Source organism: Electrophorus electricus, chromosome 13 (genome assembly GCF_041902795.1).
Source record: "Electrophorus electricus isolate QZ-2024a chromosome 13, ASM4190279v1, whole genome shotgun sequence".
NCBI lineage: Eukaryota > Metazoa > Chordata > Actinopteri > Gymnotiformes > Gymnotidae > Electrophorus > Electrophorus electricus.
This window is the reverse complement of record NC_137509.1, coordinates 15,106,288-15,123,974: the sequence shown is the minus strand read 5'-3', so window position 1 is coordinate 15,123,974 and position 17,687 is coordinate 15,106,288. Positions and strand designations below refer to the sequence as shown.

Sequence of the window (17,687 nt, the reverse complement as noted above, 5' to 3'; positions counted from 1 at the left end):
AGGCCTATGCTTTAAATTGTCCCCCTGTGTGAAGTGCTATACAAATAAATTCACCTTGACTTGCCTTGCCTCTGTACACCAAATTAGGATAACTAAAGTTTAAATATACAAACATGTGTTTATTTCCTTGTTTTAATGCTTTGTGAGAGGCTCTCTGCAGATCCTATACCACAGAGATGTTTATCTCTCTTGTCTTTCCATTACAGTTCACACTTACTCACAGTTCACAGTCGAGTTAACTCAAGATACTGGAATAAGTCCAAACAGGAAGCATAGGTACGAGTTCACCACTTAAAGACTGTGTATTAAAACACTCTGTGAACTGACAAACTTATTGGAATTCACCTAAGCTTTTCCTAAAGTTAAGAAAAGCTTTTAAACTTTCATCTTAATAGATTTTTCACTGTGGATTTTTTGTTTGTGTGGTGCTCAGCTACCCTATTTTTTCCTGCTGTCACCAGCAGGGAGTGGTGTTTGGTGAGAGCTCTATAAACCTATATCAGTCAAGCCTGCCCTCCCACACCTTGACTACTTTTCTCTCTTCAATATGTTTACAAAAATATTTTTTTTAATGTGATACAAATGGATTAAAAGGTCATAAAGATATGAAATAATGATATAATAGTTTGTTACAATGACATATGCTAAATTTAGCAGTAAATTTAGCAGTAAAAATGCTATATTTAGCAGTAATATTTTAGGTACAAACATGTGTGAAGGTTCCAAACAAATAAAATATTTGAAAGCCAACTCTAAAAAAAACAAGCTACCAAAACAGTGTTGAGTATGGATAAACTCTAAATGCAAAACAAAAAGCATCAGGCTTCTCCTTTTAGTTGTTTTTGATTTAGTTGGAGTAAACAAGTCATTTTATATTTTATATTTCAGTGATTATGGAAAGAGAAGCAAAGTGCACTTTGTGCTGCAGCACAGGGTGTGAAAAAGGTCAGGCCTGGTGAATTTTGTGGGTGGAAACACTCAAACCAAGGGGCCCTCTCATGCAAACCTGCATGTCTAGCCATACAAATGCACATCTGCAGCCTGGGCCTTTGCTCTGTATGTGCAATTACATGCAACATTTTAGCTGGATGAATTAAACAGTGGAGAGATTATTATGATGATGGCACTAATACTACTACTAATAATAATAATAAGGGTTGAGAAAGTACACAAGTCATGTACTGATGTGTATGTGGAGATATCAATCAAAAAGAACTAACTAAAAAAGTAGCCATAGTATTTATAATTCCTGTTGATTGTACAAAAGTAAAATGCACAAAAAATACTTGCTTTTAAATGTTCTTTTATTATCCATGCAGCAAAAAGTTGTAGATGTAAAAGCAAAAAATTATACTTCTTGTAACGTGTGTCGGCCCCAGTGCCGCAGGGCGCGAGGCAGGACGCACAGACTTCCTCGACAGGGACGACCATTTAATAACATAAATGACAGCAGCACTCACGCATTACAAACGATAAACATGAACAAGAAACGATTGACGTTAAACGAACACAATACACAAGGATACATCTAACAAACGTGTTAAATTTAGACATTACATCTAAAATAACCAACCACGCCGCACACCCTGACGTGAGTTTAAATACACACAGACAAAACGAGGTGCAGGTGTGTGCAGGCGTGGCCACAAACGAAAGTCCTCCTACTGCACGTGGCTGGCCAAACCACGTGACTCGCGGGAGGCGAGCGTTCCGTGACACTTGTATAGTAAAATGATAGCAATTCTCTCCAAATGGGAATACTATTAACTTTTAAAGTAAGACAGTTAAAAACATACTTAAGCATGCTAACATGTATTTTAGTATGGTGACAAATATAATATTTAAAAAAAAATCCCAAACAACAAATAAAGTTACTTTCACTAAAAGAATAATATTGATAACAAGGCCTGTTTTTATCATAACTGTCAAAACAATTGTGAAAATCAACATTTAAATATAATGTAGTTATTGACTGATGACTGGTTACTGGTAAACATCTTCAATAAATCTACTGGTCCGCTGTTGTTCAGCTCAGCGGTTCTTGTGGACAATGAACAGCTTCTTCCTGTCTATCATTCAACAGGAAGTGATGGGCCACTCTCTGACACCCCCTTTTTCAGTTTTGTTCCACTTACACCAGCTCCTTATAGGAGCATTTGCTGCTGTCATTTAAACAGGAGCTTGTGGTTTGTCTAAACAACAAAACCTCCGGCTCTATCTAATTGATCTTGAAAATAAAAATACTTAGTCTCACAAACAGAATATATATATATATATATATATATAATCTGACAAAAGGCAAATGTAAAATAGTCTAAATACTCTTTATATATAAAACCTAAAATATACTTTTAATAATTTTAAAGAGTAAAAAAATACTCTTTAAAATGACAATTGTAGTCAATAAGAAATACACTCCCCCATGCTTTGTTTGTGCAAATAGAGGTTTTGCAAGTCATGATGAATTAAATGAGAAAATTTGTAGTTTTATTTTCTATCCATGGCATAGAAGTGTCAAGAGGTTTTTGTTTGCTTGTGTTTTTAAGCACATAGCTTACAGGTGTTATTCTGCAAACAACATGCAGCAGGAACAAAAAGCCAGACTGGAGAAATGGAGCATAGAAAAATACCATAAAAGCAAGCAACTCCATTTGTATTATTATAGCATGTGGCAGAAAATGATCCTCCATTATGAACGTGTTGTGTAAATCATGTGCATGTTCAGTGAACTTTAGATGGTATTCAGGAGTCACTCTTGTGCAGGAGTAGATTACAAATGCCTCAGTCTCATTCTTCCTGTCCCTCACTCTGCAGGAAACCAAGCTGCATTCTGTCACCTAGTTTTCAGTTATGCCACTCTCCCTGCCAAATTCTATAGTCATGTGCTGCTGTCATTTGACCCAGAAGCTCGTAGCTTCTGGTAAAAGTATACAAGGCTTCAGGCCTTATCTGATTGTCTGTCTCGGACCAAAAAGGCCTTCAAATGCTATCAGAACTTTATAATGCTGTGTGCACATATTTGTTTGCTTGCTTGTTTGTTTGTTAATGTTTTTAAAAAATATTTTATATAGAGTTCTCAGTAGATTTGTTCTCAAAAGGTTTACTGTCTCTCCAAAAAGAGGGGGATAGTTTGTGGTCTTGAAAAGACATCATAAAAATAAAATACACAAATAAAGTGAACCAGAGATTTCATTTAGTTTCACATTTCATGCTCAGTCTGAATTCAGGAGCATATCATAACCTTTGGTTCACCGCAGTCAGCAAATGAAGTTGATCTAACCCACTAAAATATGTGACCATACAACTAATTCCATCTCTCAATTTAAACAAAATCAATATCCTGGCAGGAGAAAGAAGAAAGCCAGCATGACAGTTTGGGTGTCTGCCAGACCACCTCAAATAATGTAATGAATGGGGATGGCTCTTCTACTTTTTCAGATATCCTAGAGAAGGTCTCAACGATAATTTGAATGCATAGGACATGAAATTTGTTAGAATGTGTAAGACATTTCTTAAACATGTGCAGCAGAGAGGCTAGACCTGCCTACATTGTTTACATGTCGGGTCTATGATAGCATTAGAAAGTCTAACGTTAGACCAGTGCAGACCAGTATAGAATTTTTAAATAGCCTAACAGAATTGCTTGCATATATAGTAGTCAGTAGACATCAAAGAGTGAGATTACACCTCTTCTAGACCAGACAGCAAATGCCTCATCTATGACTGATGGAACAATGTGACTGTTTGCAGTTGGTGCTATTTGCCACAAACCCTTAAATAAAACAGATTTTCTACCCTTCCAGTTTTTGAATAAGTGCAAAGACTTTGTGAATGGCAGGTTAGTACACAATAAGCATGCTGTAGAAACTCTGGACTAACGACTCTCAATATGGATTTGCCCATAATAAAACTTGCTCTTCTCCGCACTTGGCATCCGCCTGCTAACCATTCAACTTTACACTGCCCAGAAATAATACTGGAAATATGAGAGTGCCATCTGTCTCATCATACAAGGATCAATATACCTCTTTTAATTTGGGATGTTTTTTAGTTCCAAATAAAACTTTATATAAAATAATTAAATTTAGAAAATGAAGATTTTCATCTTTCGTCTGTTTCTCTTTAGAAGAAGTTGCGGCCTTTGATACTCATAAATCTCATCTGTTTGGGTGAGCCCACAACTCCTGTCCTCCCTTCATTACCACCAAACACTCCCCTCACTCTCTACCTATGTTGTTTATGCCCAAGTCCCCCCCCCTCACCTTCACAGGAGTGTAGCAGGTAGCACCATGTGTTTTGCACCACACTACTCTGGTTCAAATCTTGTCCTAGTTGGCTTGTTTCCTCTTCAGTTGTCCTTCTTTTTTCCATTGCTCATCCTTGTTCCACCTCATCTGCATTTGAGTCCATCTAAGAGTTCCTACTCTGCTAGGGTGTTCACCAGGGGCACAGTCTCTCAGGGTGCTTCACCCGATCAACCCTCCTGCTCCATTACAAAAACCTGTTTGATCTGGTGATATGATGATGGGAAGAACCCCCTCCGAACAATTTATCAGAATTCTATCAAGGATTTTAGCACCAGTGTTTAGAATTCGATGGTATGAGGTTCACTCAAGAGGGTTTTTTAATTTATTGAGGATTAAAGAGATAATCCTACGTAGTACTTGTTTGATGGGATTTTGATTTTTAGGGATTTTGATGAAAATTATTTTTCAAAGACTGATAGCAACAAAGGTGAGGGGGGTGATCTATGTGGTCACTGCAATTTACCACTTTTCATATATTTGATTACTAAAGCTGTCTCCATAGCCAAGAAGTCTTTGTCCAGCCCAGCAGCTGTCCCCAGGCCTATAGAAGGTTCATGCTAAGTTTTAAAATATAATCCAGTGAAATATTCCAATATTTTAAATTTTATGCATGTCCATGCTTTTTGAGTCTTGAACATCATTGATTATTTGAATGACTTGATTGGCAATTGATGAGCGAGTATCTGGCCAGCTGTTTTTTAGTGTCGATTTATAACAGGACCTGAAGCATAGGAGGTCATAAATTGGATACCTACACCTAGTTTGCCTGCATTAAAGTCTAGCACTAATGTAAAACTATCACAGTACAGCTAAGAAACATCAACTGCTTGTAAACAGATCTCTTTCTGCACGTCTGATACAAAAATCACGCCTCTCGAAAATAGTAAAACAGTTTGATTGTCTAATGCTGATGTAGAAACTTGCAAACCACAGCTCACATATGCTTCTCCTTCCATCATGTGTACTTGTGCTCAGTAGAATTTGTGTGTATGTGAAATATGTGTATTTCTTATTCTTATCTTATTCTACAGTATTTTTCTTATTATTTACTGTCATTTACTGTCATTGAAAATGTATTAAGTAAAAAAATAAGTAAAAAATTAGTAACAATCTGTATAGAATTATTCTTTTTTGTGTTGTATAATCATGTCTTTAGCCTGAACTTCTTCTTAATTGTCAGCTTTGCCCTGGCTGATAAAGTATGATATTAAATATTATCAACGACAAATTGATAGAAGATGATTACAAAATTATCAAAGTATCTGTTTTCATTGTAATTCTTTATGGCTTTCAGGCTTCATCCTTAAATGGACAGCTCAGACCTTTGCACTTATGGTGAATATTGGACAAAATGCAACTTTTACCTTTGCCAACATTTTAAGAGAACCAAGTTATCTAGCCTGGTTCAATCAAACCAATGGTTCTCTCCCACTTTGTATTGAAACTAATTATTATAGCTATGAAACAACATTTTGTTGTCATTTTAAAATGACTCCGAAAAACAAAAGCTCATCCTTGAAAATCATGAAAGTGGATTCTTCTGACTCTGGCCTTTATTATTATGGAGCTTTTTCATGGGATCACATGGAATTCTATAATGAATCACATTTAGATATTAAAGGTAATATTGCATGATTAAAAATATTTATTCAGAAATATTCTTTGATCTATGATCGTCTATATGATCTATGCCTCTACTGTATACTGTATTATGTGGTTTTGTTTTACGATTTGTCAAATACCTACTGTCCTGAGTACCTGTAGTAATGCATGTGATGATTTTTCATTATGATACCTTTTTAAATTGGTCATGATGATATGCCTATAACTACACAGGATCATGGTGTTGATGACATCTTTTTCAAACTAACACTGCTCTTGAGTGGAATCATCATTTTCATCATGGCCCTGCTGGTACTGCTCCTGCTCAGGCTAAAAAAGAAAAGCAAGCAGGCCCAAGGTAAACTCAAGAATGACAGCTTATACATGTTACAATAATAAGCTTTACAGAATTCATAGATAATTTAATGTCAAAGAAACTGCAATCAGGCTTTTATCTCACACAAAATTCTGCTGTCTTTGGCTAAAAACACGTTTATTTCTTGTTTCCTTTCAGATGCTCCTGTCCAAGCCCACTGTCACCATGTAGAGGTAAAACTGGTTACAAATTGACATTGCAGTGTATACTTGCATATTCAAACACTTGTGGGTTTTGTGCTTCTGTTTCATTTGCACCAAAAATAATAACACAAGTCCAGTTAAATCAGTCTTCAATTTCATAGTACAAGATCCCACTTGTACTAGTTAATTTGTTGATTTTAATCCAGATTGTTATGTGATGTTACTAGACACAGGTATTGTACAGCAGTTGCATCAATAGTAATGTAGTAATGTAATCCATCTGCAACATTGTGTTCACCTGTAACCATGTAGTTTTACTGTAGTAGCACAGTAGCTCTAATACACAGGTATTGAAGTAAGGTAACCAGTGTTTCACAGCAAGAGTTTTCTTGCCAACCAATTACCTCAGTATGCATGCTTTTTTTTTTTTGTGCAATCACACAGAGTTGAAATTTTAGCCTAAAAAGTAATGATCCTGCAAAAATAAAGGCTTTCAACAATGCCACTCTACCACAATTTCAAAAATGGTGAATTAACTGTTGCTGTAGTCAAGAGTAAATCTAATCAGTAATTTAGCTATAGGTTGTGACGTAGGCAGCACAGAGGAAGCGAGAGGCAAGGTTGAACTGATATGTTCTTTATTCTCCATATAATTTGAACAAACACTAAGAGAAGTCTTGTTAAATCTCCTGGAGCAGAGTATCGTTGCACCGAAGGGCACTCGTGGTCTCGTCCGCTAATGTGCAGCATTTTCTCTCCGAACCTGTACAAGAATAAATAGGGAGATATAGAATGAGGAGCAGGTGTCTCCTTTTAAAAGACAGGTGACTGAGAGTGGGGCAGGTCCCTGTCTGGAGTGGGTGTGTCCCTCCCGGTAGGGGACCAGGCTACCGTGACACAGGTACTTTGTATATAGACTTTATATAGATGTGTATAAGGCTGACTTCCCACTGCATACAACATGATTTTATATTGTTGTAAGCCAAATCATGCATGGTGTATGAAAATCTTTGGTTGTGAGTTAAGATTGTTGGACATATAATGCATAGTGTGACATACTCCGTTTTGGCCAATTTAGTGCTTCTGAGACTTTTGTGTGATGACTTTTCAGTTGTGGTAGTGTCAGAAATTTAGAAAATCAGAGTGAGACTGCTCCTAATCTACAAGCCACCAAAGAGAGGATGTCATTAGGAGACATGAAACCCATGGGTCAACTAAAATACTGGCTATAGTGGGCTCATTGATGATGTATGCTGAATGAAGTAATTTCATTTAATTTAATCTATCATTAGTGAACCTTTTTATATAGTCAGCTTGTAACGGTCAGTTAATTGCGTACTGTCTCCTTAAGTTACGTTTTTCGTAAAAGGCGTTTGCACGTAGGCCACGCAGAAGAGTTTTTGGTTTTATACTGTACATGGCAGATATTGCTGGACCCAGCTCTTCATTGTTATTGTTTATTTCTTTATTAACACATTACGAGCTTTGGATATGTTTACAACTCATGTATGAGCTGTCTACTATACTCCAGGTGCGAGCCTATGTCACGGGGTGAATAAACCAACAGGTTTATATTAACTGAGTGAGTCCAGCTCCACCACGTGCTTCATAGGCTTCTCTCTACCTGTCCCAAAGCCCTGCTCATCTGGGTTGGAGTGCAACTTAAATAGCCCTAACTCCACGTGTTACAAACTTCAAAAACAATATCACACTGTTTGGCATAGAAAAGTTTTTACTGGCATGATCTTGTACAGTCTGACATGTAACACACTTATAAAACCGATGAAATCAGACAGTGTAAACCTGGCTTAATGCAAATACACACAGTAATCAAACAAATGGAAACCCTGACCTTATATAAGATATGGGCCCTCCCTTATCATTTATATATTTATAACTACAGATGCAACAGCAATTCCAATTCCACACATGCTTTGTATGTGTTGAGCATACTGAGAATTTTCTGAAATTTGAAAAACTGTAAAGACAGCATCCAAAAGGTATAAAACAAATGGTCCAGGACCAAAGACAAATCATCAAAACATTTCCTGTGGTAGATGTGGCCCTTAGAGAAGTTGGCTGGCAATTTGCAGACAACATATGACAATTAGCATTGCCAGTTCAGCCACACATGCCTGCACCTTTGCCTGTACATTGGAGTGTGTGTTATTTTATGCTCATTTTAATTTCTTAATTTTCATGCTAATTTTAATTTTCCATTACCAATTTTCATGTAGGTGGAAGATCCAGGAGTACTGAACTATTCCTCATTAACATTTTCAAAAAGGAATGGGAAGAGGACAAAGGGAAGGGAAGTGGTTTCAAATATTGTATATGCTGCAACAAGATAAAATCTCTGATCCGACAATATGGTGTATATGTGACAGTCACACAGCCCTCCAGCCCTGTAGCCCAAGCCAACAAGCATAGCACTCAGGGCCCATACCATTTCCAAGAATCTCCATGAAAGTCTTGAGGATCTCCACACCCAGCAATCACCGAATCAGATGATGTTCTCAGCATGATCTTCTCTGGAGTACTGATTGGTTCCACCTGCTCCTCATTTATATGTATAATAAATCTGGGTTTGTTCATTGACATTGCAACCTGTTGCCTTGTTATCAGAATTTTTTTCTTTGTGTATTGTTCCCATTTGTGTATTGACTCATTTTGTTTTCCTTGACTCTGTTAATGCATTCTGCCAATTTGCATTTGTTTGCTCTTTGGATTGTTTTTATTGGTTTTCATCCAGAATGTCTTTGACCCTGCTCCCAGTGTTCTTTTGGTTTGGTAAATATACTCTTCTCGTTTGACCTTGGCTTGTCTGTTTCTATCTTATATGTCTCTCATTAAAACTATGTTTTTGGATTATCCACCCGTCATTAAAATCTCACCCTCTATTATTTGAAAGCATCTGGCTGATCCTGCTTCATTACAGTATATGTGTATGTATGACAATCATTAGTTTGGATCAAAGACATTCACTTAAAATTAGCCTGCAAAATGTGTGTGTATTGTGTGTGAAGTAGAAACATTTCACAACTTTCTGATATTTTAATCTTCATCTAATCAATATTCATCTTCTTCTACACTTAAATTATTTCAGAGTTGCAGAGGAAATCTGGTGAGCAGAGAACCCCATGTGTCTTCAGCCATCTACTCCATGTGCCATGTGCCTCCATCTACTCCTAGAGGATCCCTAGGAACACCTGGGCCTGCCAAAGAATTTAATGCCAGGGGTCCAGGGTCTACATGAAGACCTCCTTCCAGGTGGCCATGTCTGGTATATCTTCAGTGGGAGGTGACCACTGAATCCTTAATAGATTCTCAAATGATCTTGACTAACTTCGCTCAATGTGGAGGAATTGCAGTTATACTGAGTGCTCCACAATGATCTGCAAACAACTCAAGAGGGTACTGAAGACCTTCATACAAGGGAACCAGAAATACAACACAGGCTTAATGCTGAGAATGTGTAACAAATGACACCGTGAAAGTAGAAAAATCAAATGGACTACATCAGTGACCCAGACACCCTGTACTCCCAAAACACCTCCCACAGAGCATAATTTGACACATAGACATACGCCTTCTTCAGATCCACAAAACCATATAGACCAATTACATTATTAGTTACACCTGTTCAACTGCTTGTTAATGCAAATATGTAATCAGACAATCACAAAGCAGCAATTTAATGCATTTAGGCATGTAGACATGGTCAAGATGACATGCTGAAGTTCAAACCAAGCATCAGAATGGGGAAGAAAGGTGATTTAAGTGATTTTGAATATGGCAAAGTTGTTGGTACTAGATAGGCTGGTCTAAGCATTTCAGAAATTGCTGACTTACTGGAAATTTCACACACAACCATCTCTAGGGTTTACAGAGAATGATCCAAAAAAGAGAAAATATCCAATGAGCCACAGTTCTCTTGGAAACAAAATGCCTTATTGATGCAAGAGAACAGAGGAGAATGGCAGACTGGGTTGAGGTTATAGAAAGGCAACAGTAACTCAAATAACCACTCGGTACAATGAGGTATGTAGAAGAGCATCTATGAATGCACATGTCAAACAGATTGGCTACAGCAGCAGAAGACCACACTGGGTACCAATACTGTCAGATAAGAACAAACAACTGAGGTTATAATTCACATGGGCTCACCAAAGTTATAAAATATAAGATTGGAAAAAACATTGCCTGATTTGATAAGTCCCAATTTCTGCGGTTACATTCGGATAGTAGGGTCAGAATTTTGTGTAAACATAAAAGCATGGATCCATCCTGCCTCGTATCAACAGTTCAGACTTAGGATGAACTCTTATGGCACCTTAAGACCAATTGAGCATAATTTTAACCATGGACATCCCTTTATGATAAAAGGGTACCTATCTTCTGATGATTACTTCAAGCAGGATAACATGCCATGTCACAAAGCTCAAAATATTTCAAACTGGTTACTTGAACATAACTGTGAGGTCACTTATTCAAATGGCCTCCACAGCTACCAAGTCCCAATGTAATAGATCACCTTTGGGATGTGGTGGAACAGAAGAGTCGCATCATGGATACGCAGCTGTATGATGCTGTCATGTCAATATGGACCAAAGTCTCTGAGGAATGTTTCCAGCACTTTGTTGAATCTATGCCATTACATTTACATTTATGGCATTTAGCAGATGCTCTTATCCAGAGAAACTTACAAAAGTGTTTTTTCATTTACTCATAGAATACATCCTAGCCAGTGCAGCAGGTTAGAGTTTAATATACAAATGATCTAGAATACTGTAGAATACAGGGATCATTGCTGATACCTAGAAGTACAAAATACACAAGGTCTCTCTTAAACAATGATAAGTGTAATTAACAAAAAGTGCTAGAGTTTGTTAAACAACGTCAGTGTAATAAACAATACCCTACAATAAGTACTAATTTAGTCATTCAATATGGGAGCAGGGTCAGTTGTCATTTAAATATTCCATGAATAAATGGGTTTTCAGTCTGTGTTTGAAGACTGCAAGGGACTATGCTGTCTGGACAGCAAGTGGCAGTTCATTCCACCATCTTGGAGCCAGGACAGAAAATAGTCTCGATGCTTGTCATCCATGAGACCTGAAGCAAGGTATTTCAAGCCGAGCAATACTTGAGGTTCGAAAGACTTGAGGTACAGATCGGGCTTTGACCATTGACCTCATGTATGGAGGGGCTGGTCCATTTTTGGCTTTGTAGGCAAACATCAAAGTTTTAAATCTGATATATGCAGCTACTGGAAGCCAATGAAGGGAGCGCAGCAGCAGAGTAACGTGTGAACTTTGGAAGATTGAAGACCAGCTGCTGCATTCTGGACAAGTTGTAGAGGACTGATGGCTCTTGGAGGCAGACCAGCAAGTAGTGAGTTGCAGTAGTCTATCTTTGATTTCACAAGAGACTGCACAAGCACCTGCATAGCTTCCTGTGAGAGAAAGGGCCGAATCCTTTGTATGTTACAAAGGAGAAATCTGTAAGACCAGGTTAGATTTGAAACATGAGTTGAGAATGACAACTGGTTGTCCAAAGTTATGCCCATGCTACAGGCAGCTTCAGATGGTGATAGCATGGAGTTCTCAAAAGACACTGTGAGTAAGGGTTGGGAGTACCTGGGATGGTAAGGGTTGGGAGTACCTGGGATGTACACAAGCTCAGTTTTACTGGGGTTGAGCTTCAAGTGGTTGGCTATCATCCCTTTCCTAAAGATGGTGACCATCACCCCTAGACTAGTAGAAAGCATCTAAAAAAAATTAAGCCCCACCTATAGATGAACTAAATTAGCCAGTCGATGAACTGACGTTGCATGTCAGAAACATCCCACCCACAGAGCCACTGGTATAACTAATGCTCCATCGACTATGTTTGGCTGGGCTCCCTTGAGTCTTGGTCCTCCCAAGGTTTCTTCCTTAATTCAGCCCAGGGAGTTTTTGCTTCCCAGTGTTGCCTCTGGCTTTCTCATTAGGTATCCAGACCCAGCTTTGTGACATGTTGACAAATGTCTTATATAAATACATTTGTCTTTGACTTTATTGTGAACTGGGACAGGACTAAAATGTGGCCTTTTGGGGGGGTTTCCAAGGTCTAGAATGGGGAAAACTGTTCTACGCTTATTAAGTAATGAGAAATTAATTGGAAACATTACAGGACATGCAATCAGCAATTTGGTGTGGAGAGAGTTCAATTGACATATCTAAGGAAAACACTATTGCTGGTGCATTTTATGCTGACTTCAGATCAATATTGATCATTAATACTGTTATAGTTTTATACTTATGTGCAAATCACTCCATTGTTCACTTTGTCATAGTGCACCAGGCATCCAGCCCGAGGGACATGCCAACAGCCACACACACTCCCACACACACCATACCTTCCGCAGTCTCCTAATTATTGATTACATGCACCTGTCCCTCATTTACATTTTGGTCTCTCTCTATTCAAGCCCACAGGAATGGTTAATCAACTGTGGCCCAGTGCCTTGAGAGTTTATGCAAGTGCTTTGCTTATTTTTTCATTCACTCCTTTGCTTTGTGTTTGTTGTATTATGGAGAATATAGACATTCTGAATGTGGGCTTGCATCTCGTTCCCTCCCTGCACATGTCACACACTCGATCTGACAGTAGTACATCCTGTTTCTACACAGATTATATTAAAACAGAAGCATGATGTTCTATCAAGACATTGAAGTTATATTTTATATCTTGCTATTTAAACATCATTTTAACCCTCGTGTTGTCTTAATATTCTGTATACACACCATGTCCTAAGGGTCAAAAATGACCCGCCTTTACTAAACCCCTAAAATAAAATATCTGAATTGAGTTTTAAACCCCCAATCTACTTTAGTTCTATCAGTAGCACATAATTTCAATTTCTCATTGTGTATGTGTGTGTGTGTGTGTGTGTGTGTGTGTGTGTGTGTGTGTGTGTGTGTGTGTGTGCGTGTGAACATGCTTGTGTGATTTTGTGTTTTTTGTGAAATATAAATGATTGACCCTAAAACAATCTTTGTACCCTGGAGGTGTACAGCTTTCATGGAAATATAAACAACAATATTTTTCACTTCTTGCAATCTTGGAGACACTGTAGGAAAAGTCATCAAATTTCATGTTGAAAAAAGATCATTAAAGGGGTTTTCTCTGCAGTTAAATGTGGTGGCGGGTCATTTTTGACCCTTAAGACAACACAATGGATAAACACTGTAAAACTTGAAAACTAAGTGGCTAGTGAGTATTTAAAATGTTTTGAAACTGTTTTTATGTTGGTTTCATATCAATGAGAATACACACACACAAACATAAAGCAAAGACCTGGGGAAATTAGTGAGAGTGATACATATGCTGAATCAACATATTTATATACTGACTTGTGAACTCTAAAAATTAAGCTGCAATAAAAACATTTTTATTGTAAGGGATTTTATGTTTCCAATACAAGTGTATTTGGACCAGATTTGTAACTGGTGTATTTACATGCTTACTTTTAAGGAAAATCAAACCTACAGTTTTCACAGTCTGACTTGTGCATACACAGATTTGTCTTTAATGGGCTTTGCTCTTGATTTTTTTGAAGATGCTGGATCAGGAGAAAAACTTAAAGCAGCATAATTCAAGGAATCCTTCTCATCAACCTGCAAGAGCAATAAAATAAAAATAAAATTCATAACAACACAAAAGTTTAGTTGTCAGCTTTCAAATGAACATTCTGTGTCATACAGTGAGAGACCATTTTTCTAAAGTAGGTTTATTGATTGAGAGATTTGAAAAACATCAATTTAATTCTGTGGCAATTCAGAAATTAATACTTACCTGATTCACTTGTATTGTTTGAGCAGTTAAAGAGTCTTGAAAATAATCAGAAAGTATAATTAACTGTAATGTCACATTTAGAGATACTGGATATTTATGTTCAAATATATAAGAAAACTTGACAAATCCATACCTTTTTGTTGATACTTTTGTAACATTCTGATGAGCATTATAACCACAGTTACAGTTATGATATTTGATGATGCAAGTGCTAAGACAGGGAATTTCCATGTCTCCATTTTGGGTTCTAAAAAAAAGTTCAGTTAAGATACAGATTTTAACAGAAAATACTGTTTTTCTACATGTCTGCATTTAGGAAGTTTGATTTTGCTCTCAGGGCATACTTCTTATTCTGATTATTTCTGATTCACTGACCTGCACAACTAACCACACATATAAACAACCATTGTTGGCTACTTTTCTTAAGTGATCTAAGTCCACCTTTTATATTTTTATTTGACTGGTGCAGAAATACTTTCATTTGATGCTTGTGGCAAAGTATGAAGAGTGACTGTGGAATGGTGAAAACATACACACAGCTCTCTGTAGGAGAGTCAGCCGCAGAGCTCTTCTGACACTGACCCTTGCTGTGTCCATTAGTATAAATAATTCCTGGTTGAGACTCTTCTGAACCATGTCTGAACCAGTAGACGCTGTGTCCTCCAGCACAGATCTCAGTGAGGACTGTACAATGCAGAGTCACAGAGTTTCCTGGATGAACTGGCTCTGACACAGGCTGCTGGAGAAGTGTGTGGCTGGAATAATGTGCACCATAAAAAGTAATGCATTAGAAGCAATAAATAACTTTAACAAAGAAGTAATCAACTAATGTGTAACATAAAATATTACCAAATAAAACGTCCTTGATCAAAAATGTCTGATAATAAATATCTGCAATAAAATCCAATTAAAATTCTTATTTCTGCATTAGCATTTGGGTTGAAAGTGTGACTAACATTCAGAATCTTTGATCACCAAAACGGTTCCATCTCCAAAAGTAATAATATTCATAAAAGCCAAAGTACAGTAGTACGTCGCTGAGTCAGACTGCTCTGTTTTCACAATGCTCAAAGCACAACTGCTTTCTTCAGTTTGTACAATATAATGGTTTTTGTCAAAATCATTATAAAATGTGGCTTCTTTTGAGTAGCGCTGAAAGTCTGCAACTAGTAGTGGTCTCATTCCGATAGTCTGCTTGTACCATGAAACTGTATTCATAAATTTGGAGGAATAATTGCAAAGAATTGTCACATTGGCTCCAAGTTCAGCCATTATTAGAGGGTCCTTTTGCATAACCACCACCACCTGACATTGTGCATCTAAAAATGCAAAGAGAATATATGCATAAAAATTAAATGAAAAGGACACTGAAATCATATGAAAAACTAAAACAGAAAATCTAACTTACAAAAGCAGTCTGAGTAAAGGTATATAATCAAGAAGAGGAACCTCATTTTTCAATGAAGTCTGGAAGAAAAACATTTTTTGTAGAAATATATGTTTATGAAAGTGAATTAATGCTAGTGTGTTTAACAACAATATCATATTAATAGAGTGGTAGAATCCAAAGACAGATCCTCTAAATAGTTTAACCTTAGTCTGTAATTTCACTTTTAAAATATCCACATAAAATCATAAATACTTGATTATTCTGATGGTCACCATTCATATCATTCCAGTACTTAAGAGATGCATCTGTTTTCAGAGAGGCATGCACAAAACAAATTTGTTCCACTTACATGCTCTTTGTATAAGGATTTGGTGGAATAATCCTTTAACTCTGCCCATGTATTCATTTGCACAGAATAATGACTAGTGAGAACTTCAAAGGATACTGACATCACAGTGTTTAATTGGTTGTATGACAATGAGGGGCTGGGTCATATATGTCCTTAAAAACCTAGCTGCATTTGTATTTTTTTAAATCACTCTCATTTTCTGGTGATTTTTCTGTTTCCATTTCACTAAATTATTAGTATTTAATAAGTATAGTATATTAGTATATTTTCTTGTCAATTTCAGATGCATCATATCAGGTGACAACTGTTGACAAAAGCAACCTCCAACAGCTATAGATCAAGTGCAGCAATTCTTCATATATTTATTGCACTGAATCTATACATAAGTTTCATTGTAATAAAATATATACAGCTATGGAAACCCATAGAAAATTATGTGTCTGGCAACACGTGTATTTCAGTGTAGCAGTAATTCACTTCAAATGGTCTCACATTGTGCTGAATGGCCTCTTCCTGTCTTTTGTTCTACAGAATGTCACTGACTCCACTGAATATGGTGAATGCTGGGGACTCGGACAGTCTGAGCCAGTGTTTCTCTTACATACTCCTCCATGGCCTTGTTTCCTAAGCATAACAATGGGCAAACTTGACTGTGGGGAGACTGTAGAATCAGGCAGGAAATCTGTAGTGCAATCTTCTCTATTAGGTGGAAGAGTCGTGGCATAGATTCTGATTAAATCTACTGAGATAGCAGAAGCTGTAGTATTCTTGCAGCAGCTGAAGGAGTTCCAAAGCATTTGGAAGAGGAAGAGGCCAACCTCGTCCTTGAGGGAGTGGGAGAACCCTCCACACCAATAAGAAAAATCTTAATGTGAAACCAAAAATAAAATGAGAGATTGATGCAGAATTCATTTTTTAAACTGTCTTGCCTAAAAATGTATTGTCAATGTTAAAATTGAGAAAGGTGACTTACCACATCAGCAAGCAGGCTATTTTTATGTTCAGTGCTGTTTCCCTTTTATGTTGACCCATGGAGAAGGGAAGTGATGTGTATATACACAACTCTGGAAAAAAAGTAACAGACCACTACAAAATTATCAGTTTCTTTAGTTTTTAGTTTTACAATTGATGGCTATGTGCTTGACCAGGCTGAGCATTTTTGTTTTATTCTATAAAATACTGGCAACATTTCTTTCAAATTGCAGATAAAAATATTGTATTTTAGAGCATGTTCTTTTATGAAAATAACTAATGGTCAAAATAGCAATAGTTACAGAAATAATGCAAAGAAAACAAGCTCATATTCATTTATAAACAACACAGTACTAATATTTCAACATAGGATGAGTCAAGAAATCATTATTTGGTGCGTCTTGGCAAGCTTTAAACAAGTCTTTCACGTTGCTGTTGGGTAACTTTACGCCACTCTTGGCACAGAAATTCCAGGAGCTTGGCTTTGTTTGATGGCTTGTGACCATCCATCTTCCTCTTGATCACATTACAGAGGTTTTCAGTGCAGTTCAGGTCTGGAGATTGGGCTGGCCATGATAGGGTCTTGATCTGGTGGTCCCTCATCCACACTTTGATTGACCTGGCTGTGTGACATGAAGCATTGTCCTGTTGAAAAAACACAATCAGATTTGGGGAACACTGTCAGAGCAGAAGGAAGCAAGTTTTCTTC

At 37.2% G+C, this 17,687-nt stretch overlaps 1 protein-coding gene across 1 annotated transcript in view; it reads right to left on the bottom strand.

The window, feature by feature from the left end:
* The window catches only part of LOC145643550 (uncharacterized), a 64,562-nt gene extending 48,841 nt beyond the window's left edge, over window positions 1-15,721 (bottom strand). Inside the window, exons 1-3 of the mRNA XM_081695083.1 lie at window positions 15,676-15,721; window positions 15,220-15,586; window positions 14,827-15,022 (exon numbers count right to left, since the gene is read on the bottom strand). Of these exons, the coding sequence (XP_081551209.1) occupies window positions 14,827-15,022; window positions 15,220-15,586; window positions 15,676-15,721 (609 nt within the window). The remainder of the gene's footprint in view (window positions 1-14,826; window positions 15,023-15,219; window positions 15,587-15,675) is intronic.
* Between the last annotated feature and the right edge of the window lie 1,966 nt (window positions 15,722-17,687).